Source organism: Nannobrachium achirus (assembly GCF_963921795.1).
Source record: "Nannobrachium achirus genome assembly, chromosome: 21".
NCBI classification, from domain to species: Eukaryota; Metazoa; Chordata; class Actinopteri; order Myctophiformes; family Myctophidae; genus Nannobrachium; species Nannobrachium achirus.
In genome coordinates, this window is record NC_137828.1 from 17274807 (window position 1) to 17298910 (window position 24104).

Here is a 24104-nt window from a genome sequence, read left to right on the forward strand (position 1 = left end):
CTACGAACACCCGCACTCCTCCACGATCATGTTGTGTATGTCCTTCTTGACGATCTTCTGCTCCTCGTTGTAGTAGAGCATGCTCATGGCGCGCAGCCGCGTGGGCACGCAGCAGGAGCGCAGGCCCTGGAAGGGGCTGTAGCCGCGCATGCGGTAGTGGTTGATGACGGTGGAGTGGAAGGACAGCGTGGAGCCCGTCACGCTGGCCACGTGGCTTGGGCAATCGCCCTCGCAGTAGTTGGCGTGGTAGCCCGGCGGCGCGATGATCCAGTCGTTCCAGCCGATGTCCTGGAAGGTAAAGGTGAGGTAAGGTGAGTTTATCTATGAAGTGCTTTTTCAAAACAACTGTTACAAAGTGCTGTACGATAAATAAGCAGTATTAAAACAAGACATCACATTGAAATAGAACCACAAGAGTAATAAGTTACAAACAAAGCAGCAAAACAATGCATAGAAATCAAACAAATCAACAACACTAAGAAATCAACAATATTTCAAACAAAAATGTCTGCGAAACAAGTAAGCAATTTACCCCGAGTGAGAGGACATTATGCTCTCATAATGTCCGCAGTGAGGGTGTTATCGGACGAGGCGCAGCCGAGTCCGATAACACCCTCACTCAGGACATTATGAGAGCATAATGTCCGACCCCGAGTGGTAAATAGCTTTTCTACCACTTTTTCCCGTATACATGAAAGAAAACACATAGTTGTAACTTGCAAGGATCTTAAGTTACAATCATTATTGCCTATAAAACTTCCACGAGACAGCAGATAGTTCCACAAACAACATCTTCTACTCACCAACAGATGGCGCCAACTCCATACTAATCCATGCGTCTAGCTTACAGCTAAGCTAACGTCAGTTAGAAGTACCGTTCCGGCCGTAAATAGAGGCTGTTCGCTTCCAGAAAGGCATAGGTTCAGAGAAAAGGGGCTTTAAAGTTGGCGGATTGCATTGGATCCAAATAAATCGGCGACTATAGCATGCACGTTAGTAAACATAGGACCGTTGCCACCGTCATTTGTTGGTTGGGGGAAAGGTGTTCCGACTACCTCCTGAAGTCCCCGGATGTACACTGAGGTGCATTGATCTCGGACAAGTCCTCATACAACTTTGCGGCAGTTGTTTTGTCATAACCTCCGGAATTTAGCCAATCAGAATCCAGTATTTGAACACGTGACTAGAAAAAGTGGTAGAAATGAGTTTTAGCAGCTTTTTGAAGGCATCGAATGACTCAGCATTTTTTAAAGACAGTGGTTAAGTCATTCCAGAGAGTAGGCGCAACCTTTTTGTTTTCAGCTCGGTAGCAGTATCAAGAAGGCCTTTGTCTGACGACCTAAGTACTGGGAGCATAGCGTTATTACGACGTTCGATAGTTCGACGTCACATTCGTCCGACGCTGGTGAATGCTAACCTGCCGACACTGGTGAATGCTAACCTGATGAATGTTAAACTAGTGAATGCTACTATGCCCATACCTAACCCTAACCCTTACCCTAACCCTAAAACCTAACCCTAACCCTAACCCTAACCCTTAGTCGGATTAATGGGACGTCGAAATATCAAGGTTTTACCCTGAGTACTCTTACCTTGAAGTTGACGTAGAAGTGGCGCTTGCAGCACACATGTACCTTGCCATCGCACTCCAGGCCGCGCCGGCTCCGCGCGCCCCGCCGCCCGCCCTCGCCGTCGTCCTCGCCCGGGTCGGGGCGCACCACCGCCATGAGGAAGGGCCGGTGGGACTGCTCGCGCTGGCTGGCCCGCGGGGGCGAGGAGGCGGCCGCGGCAGGGGACACGAGGATCAGCGTGGCGCCGGCCTCGGCGCACAGGGGGCAGGAGACACGCAGGCGCAGCGTAGCTCCGCCCCTCCTCTCAGTAGATCTGGACAGTTATGACACAGATACGCCGACATTTAGAACAAATAAGCAATCAAATTAAAATCAACATGAAAAAGTTGTATTTTATTTTGTATAATCGTCTAAATCTGATTAACCACTCAACGGAGTAGTTCACTCAAAATAAATACATATTTTCTATCAATTACAAGCCTTGATTTTTTTTGTTTTTGTCACATCTCTAGGCGAATAATTTGATGACGATGTGGCTGGTCAGTAGGAGACTCGGCAGCGTAGCACTATTACGACGTCCGCTAGTTCAACGTCACATACGTCCGACGCTGGTGAATGCTAACCTGGCGAATGTTAACCTGGTGAATGCTACTATGCCTAAACCCTAAACTCTAGCCCTTACCCTAACCTCAGCAATACAATGCCTAAACCTAACCCTAAAACCTAACCCTAACCCTTAGTCTGACTAATGGGACGTCGAAATATTGACACTTTACCGTGACTCAATTGAGTATTCTACTGGAGACTACTGGTCATCGATAACTGTGCCAGGCACTGCAGCCGCAATTTATACTCTACAGATATGTTTTTTACATCACCAAGTTCGCATCGGTCTGCTCTCTGATTTGATCCAAAGATCTAAGCTGTGATCATGTATACATTTTGAGTTAAGATTAATATCAACCCATGTCCCTCTGCACTCTAATAATTAGCACACCTGCCGAAGGCTAGCCAGTCAGTCATTGGCTGTTCAGTGGTGCTGCAAGTACATTTACTCAAGTACTATACAAGGCAGTGCTTACAATGCAAAGTACAATTCTAAGGTACTTTTACTTATTTTCCATTGTTGTTACTTCTACTCCACTACAATTACAGTATATTGATTTGAACGTCACAGCCAGACGCACATGAGGACCTTCCAGGGAGGGTGCTCATGTGCGTCTGGCCGTGACACGTTTCCTAGTTTCTTCTTCTTTGAGCTGTTTTTGTTTTTTTTCGCACTGTTTTTTTATATTGCATATATATTAGGTTGTGTTAGTAGTTTCTGAATATTCTGCTTTGTTTACAATGACAGTGAGATACTTGTTGCACTAACTAAGCATTGATTGCTATGGTCTCTTTGGACTCTGGATCTCCGAGGACACTGTACTATTTTGATAGTTGTGCCCTAAGACACTTTATGTATATATATATATTTATATATTATTCGCCCCCCTCTCTTGATGCACCTTCTCTTTACTGTTACAGTACTGTTCTTGTTTCTTCCTACCTTTTTCTTACTTCTCTGTAACTTTGTATATAACTGTATACTGCTGTGCTACCATTGGGCAACTGAGTTTCCCCCTTGGGATACTAAAGGTATCTATCTATATATCTATCTATCTAACATCGTACCTCTCGGCGTCGCCTCCTCCCCTGCGCGGCTCCAGCAGCGCCTGGACGGCGGCCGACACGGGGAAGGTGTGCCAGCCGCTGCGCCGCGTGTCCACCGTCTTCTCCGCCAGCAGGAGCTCCTCCTCCTGGGCGGGGGAGGTGGAGGGGCCCCGCTGCTGGTGCAGGCGGATGGACACTTTGGCTCGGCTGCGGTTGGCGCTCTTGGCCAGGCGGAGGAACAGCCACACGTTGGCCTGCTCCACCAGAGTGGGCTCGCCGGCTCCCCCGCCCTCCCTGGACGACAGCACAAAGTTCACCAGGCCCTGGGACTCGCCTGAGAGAGAGGACACGGAGACAACGGGAGACAACGGCGTTAGAACGACGCCGGCCTGAAGAGGACAGACAACGCCCTGAGGCTGACCTGAGCTGAGGGGACACACTGTTACGATGGATGAGGACCAGGGGTGTCACAAGGGGGGGAAAGTGTTATTTTACTGTAATTTAACAACATAATAACCAGCACAGATAGACAAAGAGACATTCATGGATTTATATTTAAAAGTAACTTTTATTTCCCCCCCTGGACCCAGTGTATGGCAGCTGCATACCCCTGCCATATCCAATTGACGCCCCTGTATATAACGCATCTCTTAAAAATGCACGCATGCATGTCCCGATGAAGCCAGTCGATTTGACATATGGCCCAAGTGCGTGCCACCAAAACTGGTAGGAGTATGGCTGTCGCGATTAATGATTTAATTGAGTTTTTGTTGTTGACAATTACATTTCTGTTTGGCTTTTAGGCTTTGAAGTTGCACATGGTAGATATGACACATAACCTAAATATACAAAGAAATGACTGACATTTTGACAACTTTCTATTTTATAAAAAAACGATATAAAAAAGAACATTGATAGTGGAAATAGTCGATCTACAAGCTCACAACGCGTCGCATTGCGACGCGTTGTGAGCTTGTAGATCGACTATTTCCACTATTTTTCACTTTTTTTTAAATACATGATCATTTTTCAACGTGGAACGATTATGACGATTATGAAAAATAATCTGCGACTACGTCAAATAAATGCGATTAGACGATTATGTAATAATTGTGACGCCCCGACGCCCGAGTAGCACAGCAAAAAGAGGTTTACTTAGGAGACGATGGAAGATGGAATAAAGTCGGACAAGTACTATTAGTCTAATAACACTAATATTTACACTAATAATAAGACAACGTCACACACACACACACACACACGATCACGCGATCGCATTCTTGCGGAGGAAGTTTCCCAAGTTTTCCTTGAGCCCTTGCAGGCCTAGCATCAGTCTAATAACAGGTTTCAATGTTATGTAACCTCCAGCACTCTGTCTGTATCTATCTGTCCATCCATGCGTCCGTCCGTCCGTCCGTCCGCCCGCCCGCCCCTCTGCCCTGTCCATCTGTCTGGGCGCTGCAAGCTTGTAGATCTGCTATTTTTCTAAAGTCGTGAAAATGTGTGCAAATCTTTGAATATATCATTTTCAAAGCAAACCTTTTTGTAACTCAGATCTTTGCTACTGGGGGTCCCTGGAACAACCTATTTTGAGATGGGGGGTCCAAATGAGTGTAACTTTGGGGTTGTCCTTGATGTGAAAAAGTTTGAGAGCCACCGAAGGATTTAGAAGACAAATATAAAATCGGGTCAACATATTCAAAGACTTGTCTTGCACACATTTTAAAGATTTTTCAAAAATAGCAGATCTACAAGCTTGTGGCACGGCACTCTGCTTGTATATCTGCTGTTTTTTCAATCGTTAAAGCAGAAAATAGCGGATGAAGTGGTTAAAATCTAAAGCGACAAAGACACATTCTCAGCCATAATAGGTTAAGTTCTGACTTGAAGATCTCTCTTTCTCTCTCTCTCTCTCTCTCTCTCTCTCTCTCTCTCTCTCTCTCTCTCTCTCTCTCTCTCTCTCTCTCTCTCTCCCCCCTCCCGCATGTGTTCCAGATGTACAGTACACATTACAGTAAGTCTTACAGTACAGCAGCAGTATAGTTATAGTTACGACGTTGTTGATAATAGCAGACGTGTACAGACACAGCCTGACTGCAAACAGCCTCTCACTCCTGCCTTCCTGTTGTGTTTCCATTGTTTACGACGTGTGTTTATTTTCTATTGATTTGATTCACAGCAGAGCAGAAAAGACGTACTTTATATTCTGAAAATTCTCAGTGTGAAACTAGTACATTAAAGGGATATTTCACTTTCAAAAAAACTTTTGGTCATTTTATCGTCTAATCAGGCTTTTATAAACACCCTGAACAGTTTTTAATTTGCTTGATTCAATATTTAGATATTTGATGTAAATGTTACCAGGCCCTCCAGGCCCAGGGCCTCTCCCCATACACACCCATTGTAACTTTAAACTCCATTTTAACCATGATAGATTCATTAAACACACCCATTTTTTTCTGGTGACTCATAATACCCTCCTAATATGTGAGCAGGCCGTGTTTTTTTTTTCAATAACTTTTTTTCATTTTTTTTAATGATTCCTTGGGAAATTGGGAAAGAAATATATAAAACAAAAATGAATTATTAAAAATAAATTAAAAAGTTATCGGAAAAACAGTCTGATCACGTATTAGGAGGGTATTATGAGTTACTAGAAAAAATAATGGGTGTTTTTAATGAATCTATCATGGTTAAAATGGAGTTTGAAGTTACAATGGGTGTGTATGGGGAGAGGCCCTGGGCCTGGAGGGCCTGATAACATTTACATCAAATATCTAAATATTGAATCAAGCAAATTAAAATATGTCCAGCGTGTTCATAAAAGCCTGATTAGGCGATAAAATGACCAAAAGTTTTTTCCATTCCAACTCCATTATTATACGTAATACTCTTTAATTTAAACACTTTTATGTCTACTACATCTCAAAGGCAAATATTTTACTTTTTACTCCACCACAAGTATTCAAAAGCTTTAGTTACTACAGTCGTTACTTTGCAGATTGAAAGTAGTAGACAAGCTCACAACGCGTCGCTTCTCGACAAGTTGTGAGCGTGTAGCTGTATTGTCTGTTTTCAAAGAATGTGTTTCTGCATTGTGGCGCATTGATACTTTTACCTAAGTAAAGAATGCTGGAAGAAGTAAAGAGTACTTCTTCCACCACCGTGCCATGTGTTTATGTTGTGAGTAACACATTTAGCTGCTGACACACACACGCACGCACGCACGCACGCACGCACGCGCGTGCGCACACACGCACGCACGCACGCACGCACGCACGCACGCACACACACACACACACACACACACACACACACACACACAGAGAGAGAGAGAGAGAGAGAGAGAGAGAGCATTGCCAGACCAGAAATCAGGTTTTAATGTCTTGTTTAGACTCACTCAGACCACAGAATGACTGTGCATGTACACGCAAAACAGACGTGATACCATCACTCTAGACAGCTCACCAGCAGACTAGACCAGCACAGGTCCTCAGACCAGAGATTGAGAACCACTTTAAGACAGGAGTCTTCAATGTTTTCAGACCAAGGACCCCTTAGCTGAGAGAGAGGTGAAGCAGAGACCCCCACAACCTGTTCATAGATTCCATATAGTTTCATTGTCTGACAGCACAATCATCAGTGTATTTTGGATTCATGTCAATTTGTGTTTTCAGATATTTAAGCATTTGAACCGTCAATACTTAATAAACTTGACCTTTCAATCTGTACTTAGTCTGCTCTATTTCCCCTCTACACCAAAGCTCTTTGCCGCAAATAGCCGATCTACAAGCTCACAATGCCTCGCAGCGCGAGGTGTTGTGAGCTTTAGATCTGCTATTTTTGGCTTACTGTATGTTCTCAGAATATGGATCCTAATGAGGGTTAGGGTTAGGGTCTCCACCGCAGGCACGTGCACACATCAAAGGGGGCTTGAGACCCTGCCCTTTTATCCGTCTGTAAAAAGGGCCCTCTCCAGACCATGAATGCAGTTTTCACTATGGTGAAAGAAATGCAAATGGCCTCTTTCCATGCCATACCTGAAGGCGGCATTCATGAGAATTGCCTTGTCCAAACTCTCCTGAACATGAATGCAGTATCTTATGTTGAAAGAATTGCCCTCTCTCTGTGTAGAAATCCATGTCGTTACGCCACATCTCCTGTATTCACTTTATTATGCTTGGTTCAGTGTGGTGTCAAGCACCGAAAAGGTTGATATTTCCACCAAAGGCCCTTTTAGAAATGTCAGCCCCTGCCTCTCTAACATTCTCTGCGCGTCCCTGCCCCGCCCAGCGCAACGTCCCCTGGAGCCGACCCGGCGCTGTTTGAGTTGTGTACGAAAGGGACAGAATGGTGAATCATGTCCCCCTAGCTGTCAACGTGTGATGGTGCGGGTAATGATGTGGTGAAAAAAAGTGCCCAGCTGTCAACCGTTCGATGGCATGGGTGAGGATGCGTTGCTAAGACATGAGATCAGTGGAAAAATCTCTCTCTCTCTCTCTCTCTCTCTCTCTTCTCTCTCTCTCTCTCTCTCTCTCTCTCTCAGTAATCTCTCCCTTTAAACAGAACTGACAAACTGACAAAGTCTCAACAAGTCATAAAACCTGCGTCTGCTGAGGATCTACTCTATATGCGCGCTTGCGTGTACGCGCACACACACACACACACACACACACACACACAACACGCGCGCACACACACACACACACACACACACACACACACACACACACACACACACACACACACACACACACACACACACACACACACACACATGGTGGCCTACGTGATGATCTGAGCCAAGTCTGCCAAGGATGTGTGGTTTCAACAGTCCACTACCTCATCATGTAAAATACTCTTATTCTGAAGAACCCCCTCTCCTCTCCTCTCCTCTCCTCTCCTCTCCTCTCCTCTCCTCTCCTCTCCTCTCCTGTGAGTGAACACTATGGACATGAATGTGAGCACCAGGGACGTGCAGAGAATGAGGCAGGGCTGACATTTCTAAAAGGGCCTTTTAGGTGAAAAGAAAAGAAATAAATCTGGTGCTAGATACCGCATTGAACTAAGGAACATAAGGTGCTGCTTTCAAGTTCAGGAGAGTTTGGACAAGGCAATTGAATGCTGCCTTCAGATATGGCATGGAAAGAAGGCATTTGCATTTCTTTCACCATAGTAAAATGAAGCAATAAGCCACAAGAGGCGAGTGGTTACCTGGTATTTTACACCGGCTGAGAGGCGTAGGGAGACGCGAGGCTTATTGCTTTTCTAAAATGGTTACACTATGGCAACATGAAAATATCATAGACATGTACCAGTTAAAACTGTTCTATGTCACTAATAATTCACTATAAAGTCTGCTCTGCAAGAAAGTAGTCCCCAGCTACAAGAAAGTAGCTCCCGGCTAGGCTGCAGAAACAACAAACCTGTTACATACAATCAAGTTCTCTAGTCTAGCTTCACAACACTGTGGAAAGAAATAACGCACCTGGGTTTGATAAACTGATTAAGGTGTGGGTTATAGTCTCATATACCACAGCAATTAAAGGGAAACCAGCCATCAGAATCAAGGAATGGAACTATGCGTTTTAGAATGCAGTTTCTAAAATGGCTAGTTCCATTGTAGACCTTGTAGTGAATTATTAGTGAAATAGAAGAGTTGTAGTTGGTACATGTCTATGATTTTTCATGTTGCCATATTGTAACCGGTTTTCATGTTGCCTCTCAGCCGTTATAAAATACCGGGTAACCACATGCCTCTTGTGGCTTATTGCTTCATTCATGGTCTGGAGAGGGCACTTTTTACAGATGGTAAATTTCTATGTGTGCATGTGCCTGGTGAGCACTAAGGACATGATATCCACTATATGGACATGATTTGGACATGATATCCACTATATGGACATGATATGGACATGATATCCACTATATGGACATGATATGGACATGATATCCACTATGGACATGATATGGACATGATATCCACTATATGGACATGATATGGACATGATATCCACTATATGGACATGATATGGACATGATATCCACTATGGACAGGATTTGGACATGATATCCACTATATGGACATGATATGGACATGCATGATATCCACTATGGACATGATTTGGACATGATATCCACTATGGACATGATATGGACATGATATCCACTATGGACATGATATGGACATGATATCCACTATATGGACATGATATGGACATGATATCCACTATGGACATGATATGGACATGATATCCACTATATGGACATGATATGGACATGATATCCACTATATGGACATGATATGGACATGATATCCACAATATGGACATGATATGGACATGATATCCACTATGGACATGATATGGACATGATATCCACTATATGGACATGATATGGACATGATATCCACTATATGGACATGATATGGACATGATATCCACTATGGACATGATATGGACATGATATCCACTATATGGACATGATATGGACATGATATCCACTATATGGACATGATATGGACATGATATCCACTATGGACATGATACCTCAGCTCAAAAGGCGTTGTCTGTGGACACGGCCCCTTATGCAACATTACGCATAAAAACCAGCAGCTAAAACTCATAAACCGCCACAGTAAAAAACCTCAGTGCCGACTCAACTCCCGGAATGTACCAATGTAACCAAATGGACCTGCAAGGGTTCATTTGGTTACGTGTGTACATTCTGAGGGAATGCCTAAGGGAAATAAGGGACAAGTGGACAATGTTTCATTTGGTACACTGTACATTCTTTGAGTTGACTAAGGCATGACTAAGGGAAAATAAGGGACAAACTGATGAGGGTCCGTTTGGTTACATTTCTCTGATCTACAGATGGACGCTAAGGATTTCGTCTATGTACAACTTAAGTTTGGACGGTGATTTATCGGAAAGGGTTGCTTTTAGCGGATGGATGGCCCTGTGAAACGCAAACAATGTTCCCTGCCAAAATCTGGCGCAAGAGTGGTCTTTTGGACGAGGCTGCGGGACTTTTTGGGTTTGCGATAAATCTTATTAAAATGCAGATAAAATGTGGGGTTTATGTGATATAAACCCCCATGATTCAGAGGCGGGGGTTTATAGACGCTGACCTCACAGCGGGGGGTCCCTGGTTCTAATCCCTGAGACCGGCTGGGAAACTAACGCCTTTGAGCCAGGTATTGAGAATATGTGTTCTGTGTACTGGTCAGCTCCAGGGACGTGCTGGGCCCCTGATTCAGCCCGGGAAAAAGAGTTGTAGAGGCCCTCATTGCGCGCTATAGAGAGAGATCTCTCTCTATAGCGCTGCTGCTACTCAAAGATTTGCCATTTCAGATCATGACAAGTGACAAGCCAGTGGGCCAATTACATGAGTTATATTTCGTCGTTGTCAGGTGGAAACCTTGTATGTCCAAAACCGTTTGTTTTGTATTTATCATTTTAAAAATGATTTAAACTAGTGAAAACAGCCGATCTACAAGCACAGAACGCCTCGCAGCGTTGTGTGCCGCTGTTTTCACTACTTTTGTGTAAACAGTTTAATTTTTACTTTTGTGCAAACAGGGGGCAGGTGTGCAGGCATGCAAGGACACACACGCGCACACACGTACACGTGCCCACACAGAAAACATTGCTTAAATGGTTAATAGCCGATGTATTGTATTAATAATCTAACTCTGCAAGGTACCGATGTTTCCTGTTGAGATTGGCACATTTCACCAAGGGTTTTTTCTTTTCATCTCACTCACGTCACTTTGTCTGCTGACCTCACTCAGCAACAAAATAAACAGAAAATAAACAAAAAATCAAACCTCGGTTCGAAGTGAAGCGGTGGACAGATAAAACCTCTATTCTGAATGTATTTGGAGAGCTGGTATGACATGCTGACTATAGCAAAGTTAATAATTATTTAGTATAAACCATGCTATTATCTATAGGGTTGAATTGTCATGTGAAGCTTCACCAATTCAATGCAATAGACAGGGACACACATTTTGCTTTTTGAAAAAGCCTATTCATTCTGGACTGATATTTTACACGTACAAGACAGGAAAAACCTGTTCATTCTGGCCTGGAGTGACCATATATGGACATAAGGTAACATACTTTGTGTTTTTGAAAAACCCTGTTCATTCTGGACTGAGATCACCATATATGGTAATTAAACGGACATTCTGTTTTTGAAAAAGCCTGTTCATTCTGGACTGAAATGACCATATATGGGCGTGATACACACAAAGCCATTCATTGGAAGCGGTTTTTTTGCCTCCTGTAACAATTTACAGGAGGCAAGCAGTGATCACCCCATGATGTGCACTGCAATGTAGTCTCAAATGCACTACATTGCAGGCATTTTTTGAGATTGAAAAATTAAGAAGACAGGTGTGACATGTGTGATCTGGGCAGCTTGCCCCAGGAAATGTGCCAAGCTCAATGGGGAACAACGGTAAATGAATGCTTCAGCGTTAGTTTATGCAGGACACAAGAGTGTAGCCCACCTAGCTGTAGTCAGCTGTCAGTCAGCTCTTTTCCTATTGCTCATTCACAGATCTGCTGGTCATTACGTCACACTGCCATACTCCAATCAGAGCTCTCGTTCAGTAGGGAAGGCTCCTTTAAATACAGCTCGCTTTCTCTACCTAGGCTTGGTTATCTGAAGCCTCGGAAACGCGCCTGAGGGGTCCCTGGAACTAAATATTTTCAGATGAGGGTCCGTGGCCAAATACGTATCATTTTGGGGGTTCCTTCACATGAAAAAGTTTGAGCACCACTGACATAGAAACAAAGGTTTTTTTTCCAAAAAAAAAAAAAAAAAAAGAAACAGAGAAGAATTTGAAATATTCAAATACAAAAATAGCAGATCTACAAGCTCGCAGCGCTGTGAGCTTGTATTAAAGCACTAAAGCCTGCAGTGAATCCTTGTACCCAGGGCCCAGAATTTTTAATAAATGAAAAAAAAAGTTATCAAAAAAGCACGCCCTGCTCACGTATTAGGATGGTATTATGAGTCACCAGAATTTTTTTTTTTTTTTTATATATAATTTTTATCCCACGATTTTGTAACCCATTTTTCACCCAGTGCCAATTGCCTATGTAATCCTGGGCTCTGCTCTCCCTCTGCCGCGCCTGGGGAGACAACGGACAAACCTCATGCTTCCTTCAGTGCATGGGTAGTCCAATGCTTCCTTCAGTGCATGGGTAGTCCAAGTTGTTTCTTTTCACCTGACAGGGGGGATTTCCCTGGGATGGACATAGCACGTGGAAGGAACACACGTTATTCCAACCAGTTCCTTTCCCCTCCATCAGGCGCCCTGGCTGGCCAGGGGGAGGCATCATTGAGACCAGGATTACTGCATGTTTTTGTGAGGGTATCAACCCTAGGAGACACAGGGAGAACATGCAAACTCCACACAGAAAGGCCCTATCGCCAACCCCACCTAGGGTGTGGGTGCTGATGACGCCCCCCAGCACCCACAGAAGCATCCCCCGGCGGGAATCGAACCCAGGACCTTCTAGCCGTGAGGCGAAGCGCTAACCACTGTGCCACCGTGCCCCAATTAATCTATCATGGTTAAAATGGAGTTTGAATTTTGTGTGTGTATGGGGAGAGGCCCTGGGCCTGAAGGGCCTGATAACATTTACATCAAACATCTAAATATTGAATCAAGCAAATTAAAATCTGTTTTTTTTTTTCATCTGGGTGTTCATAAAAGCCTAATTAGACGATAAAATTACCAAAAGTTGTTTTGAATGTCAAATATCCCTTCAAGTACAGCCTACAGTACTTGAGTCCGTGTACTCAGTTAGCCATCCACTCCTCTGCAGATGTGATGTTTGTAAGGCAGACAGTCAGACTGTTTAAGACCCTCGCCTCCTGAAGCCCCGCCGGAGACACAAATATGCAGCCACTTCTCTGGGAAACACAAATATGAAACAAAAATATGCGTGAGGCCCTCGGTTCCCAATAAACACACGGCTAGGCCGACAAGGGAGGGAGGGAGGGAGAGACGAGCTCTCTCTCTGGAATGCCCGCCGAAATGCTCCAAACTACTGGGCTCGAATGACATCTGGACACACATTACCCAGGGACACGAGTGGCTAAAGGACAACTTCACCCCGTTTTCATGTTGGTCCTCGTTATAATATGGCATGGGGTCTTCAACGGGGGGTCCGGGACCCCTAGGGGGTCCTCAGAGTTACTACAGGGGGTCCTCCAAATCTTTTTGTGATAGAAACCTTTTTTTTCCCTCCTTTTTTATATTAACCACTTGAACCCTAGCGTCCATATTCTGAGAACTTTAGCCGAAAATAGCTGATCTACCAGCTCACAACGCCTCGCAGAGCTTGCAGATCGGCTGTTTTCGTCAGAGGTTTGGTGTTGAGGGGAAAAAGAGCAGACTAAGTACAAGTTTATTAAATATTGACGGTTCAAGTGGTTAAATATCTGATAACACAAATTGACATGAATCCAAAATACACTGATGATTGTGCTGTCAAACAATGAAACTATATGAAATCTGGGGGTCCCTGCTTCATCTCTCTCTCAGCTAAGGGGTCCTTGGCCTGAAAACATTGAAGACCTCTGGTCTAAACTACTGGGCACATTACCCAGGGACACGAGAGGACAACTTCACCCCGTTTTCATATTGGTCCTCGTTATAATATCGCCGTTGTCGGGTGGAAACCTTGTATGTCCAAAACCGTTTGTTTGTATTTATCATTTTAAAAATGATAAGCACACAACGCTTGTAGATCGGCTGTTTTCACTACTTTTGTGCAACGGCCTTGTATGGTGAAGCAGGGCTTTACCTTGCGAAAAAATTTACACATTTGAAATGTGGAGATACGAGTTTTCTGCCCGACAGCGACGGTACAATTCTATTCCTGTCTACTCGCTCTGTGTGAGTGAGTACAACAGCATCCGAATGGTTGTACTGGTCAGCACCCAGTACAACAGTATAAAGCCCCTTTTCCACTGCAGCTTTAGCACCACACTACACAACACTACACCACTCCACACCACACACCACATAAAACTATCTACATTTTCTATTACACAAAAGTACCCCTATCGGTAAGAAACAAATTTACCCTTTTAACTGTGATTATTATAATACACTATAATGGATTATAACTGTGATTATAATACACTATAAAGTATTAATGTATTACTATGATAATTATAATACACTAATGGATTATACTAGTGGTTATAACAAAATATAATCTATTATCATGTATTACAACTATATCCTGGTGGTCTAAATGAAAAGTCAGTGAAGTGATCAGTCATTATGACGTGTTTGGCCCTGTTTGGCCTAGCTCAGACCTACTCTAGATTGGATACTTTTTAGTACCACATTTAGTACCACTTTCACACCACTCTACCCAGGTCCTTGTAGTGGAAAACCTGGCACAAGTGGGCGGTGTGGAGTGGTGTGGAGTGGTGTGGTGTCGGGCCATGTCCGTGGAAAAGGGGCTTTAGACTGTGGTTGTACTGGTCAGCTTCACGTTGAGTTGTGAGCTTGTAGATCTGCTGTTTTCACTAGTCTGGGTCCCAGGCAAACGTCTTATTTCTCTTTTGGGTCTCGACCTGAAAAGTTTGGGAACCACTGCAGTACATAGCAGTCTTGCAAGGTAAAAACCCCAAAAGGGGCCAGGGGCGTCAATTGGGTATGGCAGGGGTATGCAGCTGCCATACCCTGGGTCCAGGGGAAGTTACTTTTAAATATAAACCCATGAATGTCTCTTTGTCTATCTGCGCTGGTTATTATGTTGTTAAATTACAGTAAAATAACTACAAATGCTAAATTTTACAAATTGGCCACTATAACAAGGTATTAATTATAATTATATTCTCCACACTTTTATTCTCCCCATCTTGACAAAATGGTATATTCCCAGGTTCCGCAGGTCAGCTGCACAGGTGCAAAGCATTATTGAAAATTGTGGCACGTTTACTAACATATTTAGCTGCACTTCAGCCCAAGAAACCGTAGAAACGGGGAGAAAAACGAAAATGTATCTTAAAATAAATGTATCATGCCTGTTGCTAAGGTATGGCAACATGACTGGTGGCAAGACTCCAGTCATGTTGCCATACCTTAGCTTTTTCTGAACTGACGCCACTGAAAGGTGCTCCCGTCCTAAACGAGTTCAACTCAATCTCAAGATAATTTCTCACAATTTCCAGTCGGCTGAATCTCAGAAAGTAATCAAGTCCACCCTCGTTTGAAGAAGTGCGCTTGTGTGTGTCTCTCTTTGATTCATGACTCTGAAATTCTCTGCAAATTGTGTGCACATGAGTGCTGTTTACAGTGGGCTGTGTGCGTCTGGGAAATGACCAATTACACATCATAATATCCCTGTAGGTGAGTGAACATGGGTGAGAGTGTCCACATGCAGGAAAACAAACTAAAAACTAAACAAAGGTTCAGTCAGACACCCTCAACAACATGCAAACCATCATTGATATTGCATTTTATTGTCTCCACCAGCCGAAGGCTGAGGGAGAGTATGTTTTCCCCTCCGTCCGTCCGTCCGTCCGTCCGTCCGTCCGTGCGTCCGTGCGTCCGTCCGTGCGTCCGTGCGTGCGTCCTCGCAGTTTGTGAACAGCTAATCTCAGTCACCGTTGGCCCGATCGCTGCCAAACTGAGCACACACACTCCCTGGATGCCAATCTAGAACCTCTGCCCCACATTTTTCAAATCAGCCTCATGGTGGCGCTATAACAGGCCGATTTGTGTGGCCTGGTTGTTACCAGCTAATCTCCGGCGCCGTTGGCCCGATCGCTGCCAAACTGAGCACACACACTCCCTGGATGCTAATTCAGAACCTCTGCCCCACATTTTTTAAATCAGCCTCATGGTGGCGCTATAACAGGCCGATTTGTGTGGCCTGGTGGAGACCTGTGCTCGGAAGAGCACTGCTTCTAGTTTACTTTCAGACAGGGGCGTCACAAGGGGGGGGAAGTGGGACTGAGTTACTAGGGCCCAAGGTGGAGGAGCCTTCATTATTTTATACTTGAGCTATTGAAAAATATCAAATATACAAGCTCACAGCACGGCACAGAGTTCCGCGCTGCGAGCTTGTAGATCTGCTATTTTTTGAACAGTCGTGAAAATGTGTGCAAAACTTAGAATATTATGTATTTTTTAAGCGAACATTTGGAACTCAAATTTTGTTTCTGGGGGGTCGCTGGAACTAAATATTTTGAGATGGGGGTCTGTGGCCAAATACATATCATTGTGGGGGTCCTTCGCATGAAAAGGTTTGAACACCACTGACATAGCCTACAGTAGAAACATAGGTTTTTCAATAAAAGAATAAAAAAAAGAAAACCTTAGAAGGATTTGAAATATTCAAAGACTTGCACAAACTTTCATGATTTTTCAAAAATAGCAGATCTACAAGCTCGCAGTGAGCTTGTATATGTGCTATTTTTCAATAGTTAAAGCACAAAATAACGTGTAATAATGCCTTCCCAGTCTAAATGGGTTAAACCCCTCCCCCCATGAAGAACATTCATGGGGGAATCCTTGTACCCAGGGCCCAGAATTTTGAGCGACACCCCTGCTTTCAGATGGCGGGCAGCAGACCCCCATCTGAAAAGATTTTAGTTCCAGAGAACCCCGTGCAAGATTGCTTTTGTTAAAGTTTTTCAAAGATATTTCATGTTGTCTTTAAAGCTTCCTTTGAAAATAACCGATCTACAGGCTGTGAGCTTGTAGAGCTCACAAGCTTGTTTGTAGAGCTTGTAGGTTTAGTCACGCCTACCTGGGCGAAACACCTGATAAAGAGGGAGTCCCCAAGCATGACACAGACTCTGAGGTCACCAAAAGATGCACAGTTATTATATGGATATGATAATAGACATAAATGTTTTTGTAGGGCAGAACCTAAAGATAGAGGAAGGCAATGTCCACATACAGCATAACTAGTAAGACGCCTCGCCCTAAACACCAATTCTTGGCCATCTGGCCAGTGATGTATATCGGACCAGTTACTCATATATGGAGACCCCTGCATGATAGTCAACAATGTTATGTCAAAACATGCCCATATATGGGCATTCCCAGATATGTCCTTAATATTGATAACATTGGGACAGGGATCTCCATATATGGGCATAAAACGTATGTTAATTGTAAAGCCAAGCAGGGCCTTGGCGAGTTAGGGCCTGGGTTTGATGCCTTGGGATCTCCATGTAGAAGGGGTTTTACACATGGATATAATTGGATCTCCCGTGCTCTATAAACAAACAGACAAACACTCTGGTGTACGGCATGGATTTCTACACAGAGAGGGCAATTCTTTCAACATAAGATGCTGCATTCAAGTTCAGGAGAGTTTGGACAAGGCAATTCTCTTGAATGTTGCCTTCAGGTATGGCATGGAAAGAGGGGCATTTAGGGCTGACCTTCGATTGCATTTTTCAAAATCGAAGCTCGTTCGATTTTTTTGTCGAACTTCGAAGCTTCGGTGACGGCGACGGGGGGGGTGTCGGGAGCAAAAGTTTATCGGTTACATAAGTGATAACCGTTAAGGAAATGTGTTTAAAAATGCGCGATTTACCCAATTTTAAAAGGGAAAACACCAGTTTTTTCCTCATAATAAAGCTCCCTATTTTCATTAAATACAACAATAGGCCTACAACGAGGAAGAAGAAGAAGAATAGGCTATGATACGAATGTTTTCTATATTAAAGAAAAGTGTTTTTGCAGTACAGTAGGATTGACACAATCACATCACGTCTGTAATGTAACCGCGGCTGCAACAGCTAACACTGCAGCGCGACTCAAGAGCCCTATATAACAAACAGATTAACTCCCAGGTCCCAAGGTGTACTGTACACGCAAATGTAATAGTAGATTTATCATTTTATAGTAAATAATTGCACTGCAGTGTGTCTGATTTAACGTTCCACACTCATCAACCAAAAGCTGACGGTCAGGCTCAGACAACGTAGCCTACTCTATGCGGACGCGACTAGTGAGCTTGCAGATCCGATATAAACTTGTCATCATCAACACCACGACAACGTAACCCTAGCAAGTTGGTTTTACGCTCTTTTTTCCTCTTTAAAACGGGATCGAGGCTGACGGGGTCCGTTTTGTAAATCCAATTTTCGCTGTTTGTTTCCTTGCGTTGAGTTGTGTGTCTGTCAGCGTGTGGAAGACCGCAACCGCATGCATGGATGTTACACCGACATTGGTTTGGTAAAGAAATGTGTGACTGCATCGCATAGTTGCATTGGGTGATGTTACTCAGACATTGGTGTCACATTATGTGCGCTGTCCTTTCTTTTCTTTTCTTTATCGGCGACCATTCTGATGGCTTCATGCATGCTCTTGTTGTTGGCTTGTTATTAATGTTAACACGTGTGTGAGAAGGGGGTGACGCTATCACGCTAGAGTGGAGCGAGGCGCATGCAAGCTAAGGCACGCGGCCCCCCCAAAGGACAAACGGCCGCGGCCGATTATATTCGAATTTATTTTTCAAATTCGAATACCGTGCCTTCGAACGAAGCTTCGAATATTTGATTTTTTTGGGTCAGCCCTAGGCATTTGCATTTCTTTCACCATAGTAAAAACTGCATTCATGGTCTGAAGAGAGCACTTTTTACAGACGGATAAAAGGGCAGGGGCTCAAGCCCCCTTTGATGTCTATGTGGGCACGTGCCCGGAAGGGAGTCTGTCGGGTGTGATTGGCAGCCAGAAAGGTTCCCCGTAGGGGGTCACGGCTATGTTCCCTCGACCCTATGTTCCGCGTAGATCGAACCATTAGGATGGTGGCTGTGTGCGCTCGCTCACGTGCGTGTACGTGTACATGCAACGTGCGCGCGCGTGGGACAGGCTTGACTTCCGTGTCTGCCTGAACTACCCCGACTCCCTATAAAGTTAAACTACCAACTGTAAACCCAGCGGAAATGAAAAGCTGTGTTTTTACGTGTTGCCCGCTGGTTTCCAAGTAACCGGCATAACGCACAGAGTGTCTGTGTGTGCGTGTGTGTGTGTGTGCGTGTGTGTTTGTGTATTTAAATGAGGGTTTGTAGCGGTCAGGTCTCTGTGTGGAACCAGTGTGCATTTTGTGAGAGACACAAGCGGATGGGTCAGCAACAACGCCTTTTTTTGCCGAGCTACATATCGTCGTTGTCGGGTGAAAACCTTGTATGTCCAAAACCGTTTGTTTTGTAGTTATCATTTAAAAAATGACTTAAACTAGTGAAAACAGCCGATCTACAAGCACACAACGCCTCGCACCGCGAGGCGTTGTGTGCTTGTAGATCGGCTGTTTTCACTACTTTCGTGCGACGGCCTTGTATGATGAAGCAGGGCTTTACTTTGCGAAAGAACGTACAAATTTGAAACTTGGAGATACGAGGTTTCCAGCCGACAACGACGATATAAACCCCCTATAATTGGTAAAAATGGACCTGGAAATAACGTACTTGATACAGACTTTTTCTTCAATCCCTACCAAATCCCTTTGCCAAAAAACGGCAAATGTTCCGCCCTAGGATAATGGATGTTGGGGATATTTTGATTATCGCGATAATATCGTAAATCGCTATTTCTTTTGTCTCAATATCATGACATGAAATGTTCATATCGTCCCATCCCTACTTCTAAGCCAGTGGCACTAAGAGTTGAGGGTATAACACGGTTCTCTTGTGAAAATAGCAGATCAGCTATTTTCACAATTTCTACCTCTAATATTTGACAATTTGTCCAATGTTTATTCTTTTTATTTTAGCGGTATTAAAAAGTCCTTAAAGGAGAAGACCACCCATTTTCAATATTGAACTATGTCATTAATATACCTTAGAGGAGTTGTGTGGAAATGGAAAAAAGTTCCCCCCCCCCCCCCCCCCCCCCCCCTGTGTTGCCTAGAACTGGAGGATTGATTTTGGGGTTTGTATTGTAAAGTACAACGGTGTGATGTCATCAAGTTGTACTTTACAATACAAACCCCAAAATCAATCCTCCAGTTCTAGGCAACACAGAAGGGGGGGAACTTTTTTTTTATTTCCACACAACTCCTCTAAGGTATATTAATGACATAGTTCAATATTGAAAATGGGTGGTCTCCCCCTTTAATTGTCACTTTAGAAATGTGCATATGTACTCACTTAAACTTGATTTTGGTTTGTTTACTGTGTGAGAAAACACTGTTTCAAATTAAGCTAATCATCTGAGGACCCCCCAAAATTATTTGGGGATCCACAGGTTGAGAACCAATGTTCTAAGCTACCCCATCATGAAGTCATTCCCGTCTCTTGAAGACTACACGTTCCAATTATTTAGAATCGTCAAACGTTCTTCCAGTAACGTCGCAAACAGCCCGCATTGGGTACATGTTTGGAATTCTCCCACACCCGTTCATGGCCAGTCTCTCATCGTGTCTCTCATCGATTAATAGGAGACACGTGGTTTTTGGAGATATTGGATATGGTTTAATTCCTTGCGCCTGTGACTGATAAAAAAGGACACGACATGGTGCGCCAACATGTCACAAAGGCAGCTCACATCTCTTTGTGAGTCGGGGGGGGGGGGGGGGGGGGACTACAGTAACACTGCATAACCGGCAGGAAATTCAATTAACGTCCCTCTCTCTCTCTCTCTCTCTCTCTCTCTCTCTCTCTCTCTCTCTCTCTCTCTCTCTCTCTGACGTGGAAGTACACAATGCGACCGTTTCCACTTCTAAGTGAGATTCATGAGCGCGTCTGATGGGTTGGCGAGATGAAATCTGATCTGAAGACATTTTTTTTATTATGAATGAGGCTGCCTTCTGAGTGGAATTAACAAGTTGGTACCATACAAGATGCAGAGGAAAGGAGAGGAGAGGAGAGGAGAGGAGAGGAGAGGAGAGGAGAGGAGTATTGTGACAACAAAGTCTTAGGAACCAGTAAGACTCCCTAATTGGGAGATAAGCGACCGTCAGGTCGCATGCACAAACTTTAGAAGGCAATAATAGACTGACTGCCTGCTGCCCGCCCGGCTATAACATATCAAACTACTCAACAGCTCCTAGTCTGGCTACAGTCAATACAGCTATTAGTATTAGTAAAACACTACGCCGTCATGGATTAAAATCCTGCAGCTAGCGCAAATGTCCCCATGCTCAAGCCAGCACGTCCAGGCCTGTCTGAAGTTTGCCCAATGACCATCTGGATGATCCGCTGGCTGCGTGTTTACTGATATAAACTAGGGACAATATTGGTCACCAGAATACACACACACACACACGCGCGCGCGCGCGCGCACTCACGGACGCACACACACATACACACACACACACACGCGCACACACGACAGTCAAATTCATAACGAGGTGTTGTCTAAAACAGCAGGGGTTAGGTATGTCTGTGAGTGTGACACACGCCCCCCTCTCTCTCCCTCTCTCTCTCTCTCTCTCTCTCTCTCTCTCTCTCTCTCTCTCTCTCTCGCAGCTACTCTATGCGGTGAACAAGATGAACCAATAATCCTTCACTCTCTATCACACTCACACAAAACACACACGCACAGACACGCACACACACACACACACACACACACACACACACACACACACACACACACACACACACACACACACACACACACACACACACACACACACACACACACACACACACACACACACACACACATCACGCCAGCGGAACAACGCAGTCCGGTGGTGTGGTTCGCTTTTTTCCTGCCTCAATTTCTCACGCTCTCAACGCACGCACGCGTAGCACACGTGCCGCAAGTGTACACGCATGCACATGAACACGCACACAAACACACACACACACACACACACACACACACACACACACACACACACACACACACACACACACACACACACACACACACACACACGTTTGAATTACTACACTTGTGACTGTGAGGACATACTGTATCAACGTTTTAGGACGTTGATCTTATGAATGCCATTCATACCAATTCTTATAACAGTAGAGAGTCGATCTACAAGCCCACAACACATGCAGCTGGAAATCATCATGAACTTGCCATTTTTTGGTGCGCGGCACTGGCGCACAACAAGTGGTGTAAAGTAACTAAGTAGGTTTACTTAAGTATACTGTACTTAAGTACAATTTAGTGTTAATACACAAAAAGTGTTTGTACTTTACTTGGGTAATTCCAATTTCCTATACTTTTCCATCTACTCCGCTACATCTTGGATACAAATATTCTGTTCTTTTACTCCACTACATTTATTACTTACTTTACTTTGCAGTTATAAATGATTATATTATAAAACATATGCTACATAAACCACATTAGCCCTATTTTATATCTAGGCTATTTGAAAATAGCAGATCTACAAGCACCGCATATAGATCGGCTATTTTCAAACATTTTGTACTTTTACTTTTGGTACTTTAGGTAGGCCTACATATTGATGCCAACACTTTCGTACTTTTACTCAAGTACATTTTGAAATTCCAAACTTTTACTCATAACAGAGTATTTCTACATTGCAGCATCGATACTTTTACCTAAGTAAAACATGCAAGTACTTTTTCCACCACTGCTCACAAATGGCCTACAGTCATACACGCGCACAAACTGTGTAGGCTACTTTTACTTTTGTTACTTTAAGTACATTTTGATGCCAACACTTTCGTTCTTTTACTCAAGTACAAGTTGAAATCCCGGACGTTTCTTGTAACACACTGCAGCATTGATACGTCTACTGAAGTAAAAAATGCAAGAACTTTTTCCACCACTGCTATTTAGCCCAGTGGTTCTCAACCTGTGGGTCGGGACCCCCAGGAGGGTCCCCAAATTATTTCGGCGGGTCCCCAGATGATTAGATTAATGTGAATCATTGTTTTCTCACTCAACAGTAAACAAACCACCATACAGTACAAGTGCATGTATAGAGGGTATCTACACATTTCTAAAATGTCAATTTAAGACCATTTTAATACCCCTAAAATTACAAATTAATCATTAGACATATTGTCAAATATTAAAGGCAGAAATTGTGAAAATAGACGATCTACATGCTCACAACGCCTCACAACGCCAGCATGTAGATCTGCTATTTTCACAATAGAACCGTGTTATACAAAATGCCTCAACTCTTAGCGCTCATCAGGGTGGGGGGGGGTCCCCAGTTGAATTATGATTGTTTTGGGGGTCGCGGCCTGAAAAGGTTGAGAACCACTGCTATAGGCTAGCCTACAGTCAAATACACGCACGCACACACACACACACACACACACACACACACACACACACACACACACACACACACACACACACACACACACACACACACACACGATCGCGCACATACACTCACACGCACACGCACACAGCACGCGGGTGTCCTCAGACAGCACTCACCGGCTTCGGCGAACGTGATGATCTCGGTGGAGTCCTGCGGGTCTCCCTGCACCATCGCTGCGTCTCCGGCCATCATGCCTCCTCCACCACCTCCTCCTCTCCCTCTCCTCCCCTGTCCTCCTCCTCTCCTCCTCCTCTCCTCCTCCGTCGCCTCCCGGCCCTCCTCCTCCCCCTCGATCTGCACGCTGCCGTCCGCGGCCACGCGACCCACGTGCAGCTTGCGCAGCGCGTTGAGGAGCGCGGCGCGCGGCACCGGCCGCGTGATGTTGGGCCGCGCGCGGAGGTGCAGCATGTTGAGGATGTGGCGCTTCACCGCCTCCACCACCTCCTCCTGCTGCTGCTCCTCCGCCGCGGGCGCCTCCTCCTCCTCTCCCTCCGCGCTCCGCCTGGTTCTCCTCATCCTCTCCTCCTCCCGGCTCTGCCGCATGCGCGCCAGGGCGCACGACGCGCACTGTGGTTCGTCCTCATCCTCGTCCTCTTCTGCTGATGTC

The 24104-nt window shown here is 44.5% G+C and overlaps 1 protein-coding gene across 1 annotated transcript in view; it reads right to left on the reverse strand.

Moving 5' to 3' along the window:
* The window catches only part of inhbaa (inhibin subunit beta Aa), a gene marked incomplete at both ends in the record, with an annotated part of 24286 nt that continues 182 nt past the window's right edge, over positions 1-24104 (reverse strand). Inside the window, 4 exons of the mRNA XM_080751655.1 lie at positions 1-288; positions 1593-1884; positions 3246-3558; positions 23614-24104. The exon at positions 23614-24104 is cut by the window's right edge and continues 182 nt beyond it. Of these exons, the coding sequence (XP_080607781.1) occupies positions 1-288; positions 1593-1884; positions 3246-3558; positions 23614-24104 (1384 nt within the window). The remainder of the gene's footprint in view (positions 289-1592; positions 1885-3245; positions 3559-23613) is intronic.